At 52.7% G+C, this 8653-nt stretch overlaps 1 protein-coding gene across 1 annotated transcript; it reads right to left on the bottom strand.

The window, feature by feature from the left end:
- Positions 1-239: 239 nt before the first annotated feature.
- Positions 240-7113, bottom strand: Kptn (kaptin, actin binding protein). Its single transcript, XM_052172215.1, has 12 exons — positions 6811-7113; positions 6413-6495; positions 6189-6273; positions 6064-6118; positions 4802-4877; positions 4649-4722; positions 3793-3902; positions 3641-3718; positions 2895-2970; positions 1844-1979; positions 1590-1760; positions 240-620 (listed from the first exon to the last, which is right to left on the bottom strand). The coding sequence occupies exons 1-12, from the start codon at positions 7031-7033 to the stop codon at positions 495-497; spliced, it is 1293 nt and encodes a 430-aa protein (XP_052028175.1). The 5' UTR covers positions 7034-7113; the 3' UTR covers positions 240-494.
- Positions 7114-8653: the final 1540 nt, after the last annotated feature.

Below are 8653 nucleotides of genomic sequence, written 5' to 3' on the forward strand. Positions count from 1 at the left end.
TGTCTGGGTCTGTACTTCTGAGTTTAGCTCACCAGAGCAGAGAATGGCTCCATAGCTTTCAAAAATGCACCGCCCACACACTGTAACTTTCTTTCTTTCCTCTGGGTCCAACCTAGGAGTCTCTGCAAGGTCCTCCTCCTCAGTTCTTTGAGAGTGAATCCAGCACCGTAGAACCTGGCACACAGTAAGTACTCGGTAGATGCTTGCCAGACAAAGGAAACGAAGACAGCCAGGACAGCTTTGTAGCTCTGCACGTATAAACAGTCCTCAGGGACCAACACCTGATGGGATTGCACGGTTGGCTGAGAACACCTCTTTTCAAATGGCTCAGACGGAAGCAATGAGCTAGGGTCACACAGCATGCCAGGGTGGGTCAGGGACTTCCAGCACCCCCCTTCTGGGGGAGTCCAGGGGGAGTACTCCTCTTCTGAGATGCTTCCCTCCCCATCAACAATGATAGACATGAGGTGCCCACACCTGAGAGGAGGGCGTGCTCAGGAGGCTGGGGGCTCCTCAGGCCTGGGACCCACCCTGTCCCCAAGGCCCTGATGAAGTTTCCTCTGTTCCACTTGTTGATGGAGGCGTGTCAAGACCAGCTCAGAGGCCTGGATCAGGCTGTGCTGTGGGGACAAGAGAGGAGGGTAAGCTGTGACAAGAGAGGGGCACATGTTAGACCGTACTGGGCAGAGGCTAGACCACAGGGTGTTGGGTGAGAATTGGTCTCCCAAATAGGAGCAGAGGCCAGACTTGGAGTTGGGGTGAGCTTTAGATCAACTTCCTGTGGGAGGGGAAAATTAGTCCCAAGTGGAAAGAACTGAGGTTTGAGGTCAGTAGAAGGGCTGGGCATGGCGGTACAGTGGCTGAGACAGAAGGACTGAATTCTGGGACAGCTTTGGCTATACAAAGCCCTTGGGTTTGGTTCTACGTCCCAAAGCCAAGGGCTGGGGGGAATAGCACAGTGGGTCTGGTACTAAGCACCAGACACATAATTAAGTGGAAAGAGAGAGGGAAGGAAGGAATAGGAAAGCATTCAGAAAAAAAGACAGAGATGGCTCAAACACAGGCTACATGAGAGGGTGTCCGAGGCTCAACCTGCACAGAAGCTGAGCTTAGATCCCAGCGGGAGGACAAAGGTGAGCTCCTGCAACAATGAGAGGTTAGCAGAGCAAGGGCCAGGCAGAAGTGGACAGCGGAAGTTGAGGTTAGACCTCAGAGATGCTCCTCTGGGGCTCATAGGCTGCCCGCTTAGCTGGGGCTTCAGCAGGGGACTCAGCCTCAAGAGAGTAAGATGGAAGACAGCAGGACACAGGAAGCCCTCCCTGCCCAACCCCCACACCGAGATTTTAAAACCCACAGCGTCTAACTCTGCTTTCCCAGGCTGATCCCCACTCATGAATGCCACTGGGTAGCATTCTCCTGGCTGCCAGACAGTTCCCAAGACCAGGCTACCCCTTCCTAAAGGCAAGACACCATGCCTGCACCTGGGCAATTGACCTGGGCTCAGCCCCCTGCCCGGTTCTCAGCCTCCCTCCCACCAAGCGTGGGCGACGTCCCTCAGGGAGTGGCAGCCACGACGGCAAGCCTGATACCTGGAGAATGTGCACCCCTTTTAGGGAGACCACGGCCAGCTCCCGCAGGCCATCTCCAGTCAGGTCCACGTGGGCCATGGCCAGCAGGGGGCTGGCGAAGCTCCTGCGCCACAGCAGGCGGAAGCCCCTGCTGGCGCCTGGAAGTCCACGGTACTTATAGCAGAGCAGCTCCTGTGGGGACAGGGGCCAAGGTCACACAGGCTGAGGAGTGGGTCCCTGCAGGAACACGGGGGAGCCCATCTTTCAAGACCCACCTGCCCATAGGTGGCCACCAGGACTTCCGGTTGTCCATCCAGGTCCACGTCAGTGACCAGGCCACAGAGGACGCTGTCAAACTGGTCACTGCCAGGCAGGAGAAGCTGATCATCCAGGCCCTTGTTTAGAAGGTCCCTGAGGGTCCCCAGTGTGGGGGAAGCTAAGGTCAGGTGACAGGACCTTGCCACCTTCAGTTCCAAACCGTAAATGATGCCCAATGGTTCGCCCTGAGGTCCAGACTCACTCCTGACTGTGTGCCTTGGTTTCAAAGTTTGTACCTTTGAAAGTGGCTGGCGCCAAGCGTCCATCCTGTAGGCCCCCTTCTGGACGGCCTACTGTGTTCCTAGGTATATACTCACACAGTGGCTCTTGGAGACACAGGTGCCCTGATCTCTGAACTTGGAAGCACTTGGTACTTTACAGGGCACAAGTGTACCAGAGCTGGATGGAACTAGCTCACAGGAGCTGATGGCAGTGCACAGCGTGGGAGAGAGGGAGGGGATGCGGTTAAATTGGAACAGCACAGCATGCATGAGGCCCAGGGGTTTGACCCGGCACCATGTAAGCTGGGTGCGGTGGTGCATGCCTGTAATACCAGTGCACGGTGGCAGAGGCAGGAGGACCAGGAGAGATCAGGGTCATCCTTAGCTACATAGTTGGAGGGCAGCCTTGACTTCCTAAGCTCCTATCTCACCCCCATCCCCAGCACACACAAAGCCGACTGTCTATGTTAGCATTTCAACTGCACAATATGTGGTGCCTTAAAATCAAAGATGGTGGGAATGGTGACATCCCAGAAATTACTAAGCACAGCATGTCTAGGCTTGCCCACGCCAGGGTCTGCTGGCATCCCGTCCACTCATGTCAGGGTCGGGGGAAGATATACCCACCCTTAACAAATCCTCTACAAGATGTAGATGTGAGCGCTTTCATCTCCTCCCTGATCACAGCATCTCTCTTGACCCTAGCCACCTCAGAGGGTTGACAAGGTTAGACCACAGCACATGAGCACAAGGTTACATCATGGCCAGAAGCCCCAGACATGCTCACCAGTACACCACAGCCGGCTCCAGCATGCTGGCCACAAGCACACTGTATCCTTCCTGCTGGGGGATGTCCTGGGTTGCTATGGAAGAGACAGGAATTGGCAGGTCTATGGAGACAAGATCTTCCTTATCCCCTTCTCCTCTGCAGTGAAGCATGCAGGCTAGACCTCAGGATGAAGACCCAAGACTGTGCCTCAGAAGGGAAGATTAGAGGTTAGACTATGACAGGACTGTGACCAGACATTAGACTGTGTTAGTCTGAAGGTAGAACACAACAGGAGAAACAAAGGGTAGAGTGGAGTTGAAGTCTAAGGTTAGACCACAGTGTGAGAATTAGGATAGAGGGGACCTTGCTTAGAAGGCGAGGGGCAGGTTAAGATGGATGCCAGTATAGGACAAACCAAGGTCAAGGAACAGGGAGAAAAGCACCTGGGGGAACGGTGAGATCATGATGGACAGCTGTCAGTCCAAAGGGCATGAGAAGGGTGGGGAAGTTAGTCTAAGGTACTATGAGGAGTGACCACTAGACCACAAAGGGAAAGTTGAAAGTAGAGAAAAAGTTGAAGGCTAGACCAAAGTGGGGAGAGAGAGGTTGAATAACAGAAATGATCTGAGGCCAACCTGTGGCCCAGCTTGGGGCTGGAGAGGGGCCCAGGAGGAGCAAGAGGCCTGGTCTGGACTCCTAGGGTGGGGCCTGCGGAGGCTGCCGAGTCCACTCCCCAGGCCCCAGGCCTAGAGCAAAGAGCTCACCCTCCGAGGTTGGCAGGCTGAACACAATCACTCGGGAGATGGGCCCATCCTGCTGGACTGTCCATGTCTGCAAGATCTCTGTGTGGAGAGCAGGGACTCAGGGACCTGTCCCCCATCCCTGGGCCTGTCCCCAGCCTGGGCCCGACCCTCACCTCCATTCTTCTGGTCCACGTGAGCCACACGCACGCAGCCATTCTGGCAGCCCAGAGCTGAGAGCCGCCGTGACGAGCCAGGGAGATTGTAGACGTCGAGCCAGAGGACACTGGTGGGCGGACGGTGAATGGTGGACAGACAGGTTCATTTCCCAGGACTCGATCTTATCCCTGCTTTCCAGAACACCCAGCCCCTCCCTGAAGCACTAGGTGCCAGCCCCTGAGCCCCACCCTGCTCACTCTGGGGACACCCACCAGGTTCAATCAACTTCCTTGAGGTCATGCTGACAACTGGAAACACCGTACCAAGCTGTCTTTTTTGTTTGTTTGTTTGTTTGTTTTGTTTGTTTTTTGAGACAGGGTCTTTTTTGGTGGGGGTGGATTTGTTTTTTTTCCGATACAGGGTTTCTCTGTATAGCCCTGGCTGTCCTGCAACTCACTCTGTAGACCAGGCTGGCCTCGAACTCAGAAATCCACCTACCTCCGCCTCCCAGAGTGCTGGGATTATAGGCGTGTGCCACCACCACCACCACCCGGCTGAGACAGGGTCTTATATAGTAGCCTAGGCTAGCTTCAAAATTGAGAATGAATTTGAATTCCTGACTCTCCTGTTCCTACGTACCACCTGAGTGCTGAGGTTAGAGGTATACACTATCATTCCCGGATTACAGGATGGAACCTAGGATTTTGAGCATGCCAGGCAAGCATTCTACCAAGGAAGTGACACTCCACCACGCTTCCTAGTTTCTCTAAGGTTGCCCTCCTGTGTGTTGTGCTAGAGGGCAGCCTGCTCTGTCTGGCTTTTCTGGACACAGGGCCCTGATCCCTTCTTTGGGTGCCGAGGTCCCCTTCCTACCTACTGGTCAGGTTCGTGAGCTCTGGAAAGAAGTTTTCCACGGGCTGCTCCTCAAACTGATGTAGTCCCTCATTCTGAGGAAGCAATGGCGTCAGTCAGTGGCCTCCCGCACACGGGCCAGCTCTGTCAGTCTGCCCAGCCCGTCCACCTCACCTCCTTGTAGAGATGAATGGCTGGGTCATTCCCACTCAGGAGAAACACGGTCTCCAGCTGGTCCCCAACCTGGACTCTGAAAGCAGAGAAATCTAGAAAGTGCTAGAACCTGAGTGGGGTTAAATTCCTCCAGGGATTTAGGAATGCAACTGTCAATTTATTTTGAAATAGGGTTTCCGATATCCAAGGCTGGTCTTGAACTTACTATGTAGTCATAGCCGGCTTTGAACTCCTGATCCACTTACCTGTACCTCTTGCACCCAGGCTGGAATGTATTTGTAAAAGAAAAAAAGAAAGCCTGCAAGAACCCTGCCATCCAGAGACTCGCATGCCAGGCGCGTGGCCTAGTGTTCTGCACACTTGTGTGCATCAGCGTTTAAGTCCCGCAGCTGTGAGATCTCAGGGCAGCCAAGTGCAGGAGCTGGGAGCCCTGCTCTGAGAGCCCCCGACTGCTCGAACCTTCACTCTAGGAACAGGACCTTAGAATGAGTCTGCAAAACCTCACAGCAAAGGCCAGTGAGATGGCTCAGTGGATAAAAGCAAGTGCTAACATTCTGGATGATCTGATTCCGATCCCTAGGTCTACACAGCAGGAAAGAACTGACTTCTGGGGGATGTTCTCTGACCTCCACCTATACATCATGGGACTCTCCTGCGCACAATATAAAAGAATCTTCGTATAACCCAGGCTCGCCTTAAACTCATTATGCAGCCAAAGATGACCTTGAACCACATTCTGATCCTCCTGCTTCCATCTCCAGAGTGCTGGGGTTAGAGATATACACCACTGGTTACGTATGCAGCACTGGCTTATGTGTGCTTCAGGTGGAGCTCAGAGCTCCGTGCGCTAGGCGAGTGTATCCCCAAACTTCAAGTGCATCTTTTAAATCTGGGAATCGCAGGGCTTCTGGGGGTTAGAGAACAACTCCAGGTCTGGGAAGTAGAGATCTAGAATTTGAGAAGTTGAATTCTGCGTGCTCAATTAACTCACTGGAATGATCTGCCTGAGAGGTGACAATGTAGCCATCTTGGCTGCATTCACTTTGAAGAGCGCCGTGAGAACCAGACTGGAGACGGTGGTGCCTGGCTTCCAGTCTGCTACAGTCCCGTGAAACCCACTTCCTGACTATGCTTCCCGTCATTCTGGGGCCTCCCCTTGTTTCTAATCCTTAGTATATGAACAGCCTTTTGTTTCCCAGATAAGGCAAAAGCCTCTGAGTGCAAGGAAAGGGGAGGAGAACACAGGTGCCCAGGTCACTCACTCTGCGTGGCACAGCTGGAAAGGTGTGAACTGGAGTTCCAGATTCAGGCAGCTCTCTGTAGAAGGACACAAGGTGAGCCCAGCAGCCCCTGGCAGCCCCACCCACACTCCCCCAGCCCTACTCACCTGCAATGGAGTCCAGGTTGTACTCTGAACCAGGCTCATAGTCACAGTAAATGTTAAGAAAGGGACTGCCCTTGTCTCCTGAGTCCTAGGGATAGAAACTGCTCTCAGGGGAGGTAGGGGAGGTGAAAGGCATTTGGAGTCGATTCAGAGCACTTGGGATAGACTTGGTGGGATCCACAGTGACTAAGAGAGAGGGCGTAGACAGGCGGAGGGTGCTGTGGTACCTTTATAAACGTGATGCCCACAACCAGGCCCTGTTTGGGGGGTGACTTGTTGAAAGTGTCGATGGAGACGATCTCAGCATCCACTATGAGGGGAGTTCAAAGTTCACTGATTAGGCAGGTCTCCACTCTTTCAGCCTAATCACGCTAACTTCATACCACTGCAGTAAAACCTTTGGGTCAGCGCGAGTCTAACCACTATCACCATGACCTCTGAACACTGAGTACTATGCGATTGACACCTGTGTTTGCGCAATCGACCCTAACTACTTTCAGGCCATGATGACCACTGTCTCGGACCCTAATGATTACCAGTTTAGACCCTGACCTCACATCACAGTGACGTTCTTAGAATCAATACCAGACTCCAGTCCCGCCCCCAGCACCACAGCGCCACGCACCGGGAATGTAGTTGAATTGCAGCTCTTTGGCCACAGGCCGGATTTTCTGTCGGAGGTCTTGATAGCGGAAGCCGAGCACCTTGCCTTTAAGAGTGGCGGCCAGCAACTCCCCTCGCCCGTCGGCACCTCCAGCAAGCCCGTACACGTTGCTCTGCGACGAGAAGCGCGTGAAGCTGTCCTCTAGCAGTGGACAGGGTCCCTCTGCCACGACCACCTCCCCCATCCTGGTCCTCCGCGATCGGTCTCAGCTGGCCTGATGCTCCCCAACCTGTCAGGGAACCTCCACTAGCGCATACTGATGACGCCAGAAGCTGCCGTCACTGCCCTCTACAAAGATGGCGCCCGGCCCTGACTGGGCGGCCGAGATAAAAATTGCCCCTCTGCGTCTCAGTGTCCTGTCCTTACCCATTTTGGAGAGGGTCTTCCAGGACTTGAGATGGGGAATGAAGGCGTTTCTGAGCCTCTTTAAAGTAGTGAAAAAGAATAACAATCACCCTGAATTGTGGTGGTGGTGGTGGTCACACACTCCTGTGATTACAGCACTTGGGAAGTGGAGGCAGTTGGACCAGTTTCAAGGCCACCCTCTTCTACAGTTTGAGGCCAAGCTTAAGTATATAAGTAGTTTTTAGGCCCGCCGATCTGCATGAGACACTCCCAGCCCCCAACTCGTCTCTCTGATACACACACAAACACATCCCTAATTACTATCCTTTTGAATAAGCACATTCGGTCCGCCAATTTATTTAAACTCATAAGCAAGCTGAAGCTAAAGCACATACCTAATCTTTTTACTTTTAGAGACAGGATCTTACTGCTTAACCTTGGCTGAACCGGTAATTTACAAATCAGGCTGGCCATAAACTTGTGACAATCCTCTTACCTTTGTATGCCTAAGGCCAAGAGCACAGGCATGCCCTTCTAAAGTAGGTACTCTTAATATTTTTTAAAACATGTATGTATATGCTTCTGTATGGGCACATGGACCATGGCATGTGACCAGAGAACAACTCTGGGAGTCAGTCCCTCCTGGGTCCCAGTGCTTGAATTAGTTATTGAACTAGTTCAGCTTGGTAGAAGGCACCTTGGTCTGCTGAGCAGTCTTGCTAGCCCTAAGGTACTCTTAAAATGTATCATACAGGCTAACCGAGGTAAGTAAATTCTAAGACCAGCTAGTATCAAACCCAAATTATGTCATACTTAAGCACTATCTTTAAAACATTAAAGTGTATTCTTATACCAGGAGAAAGGCCAGTTAACCTGTCCATCGTGGTGGTAGAGGAGACAACCTGCTTTATTGAACATTCATAGTGACAGGCTGCAGGACCCATGGCTACCTTGTCCACCCAGACTGCACATGGTGCCATCACACCCTTTAGAGAGTCCCTCACAAACTTTGCACCAGAACTATGCAAAGAGCTTTATAAAGTATGAGCCCAAGGCCCAGGGAGAGCAGAATCTGGGCTAATGCTTCTCAGTGATGGAGGCAGGTCACAAGCCAGGTGCTCCTAACTATGAGGCCTTCAGGGGGTCTGGATCTGCCACTTCAATCAACCTCAGCACCTGGGATGCATAGCCTCAGACACAAAGCAGGCTCAGTAGATATGCTAAAAACCCTGCCAACTGTAGGCCAGATATACGGCATAGATGATAAGGGTGCTGGCTCACACAGGTGTGCGCAAGCCTCACAGCAACCCAGATCCAATCTGTGGAATCCATGTAGAAAGGCAGGACGTGATGCCTATCTGTAGTCCTAGTACTCCTTTGGGGAGCTGGAAGCTCATGGGCCAGTTACTTGAAGTACTAAGTACATGAGCAGAAAAGAAGTCCCTGCCTTGCCCAGCAT

This window comes from Apodemus sylvaticus, chromosome 1, assembly GCF_947179515.1.
Source record: "Apodemus sylvaticus chromosome 1, mApoSyl1.1, whole genome shotgun sequence".
NCBI classification, from domain to species: domain Eukaryota; kingdom Metazoa; phylum Chordata; class Mammalia; order Rodentia; family Muridae; genus Apodemus; species Apodemus sylvaticus.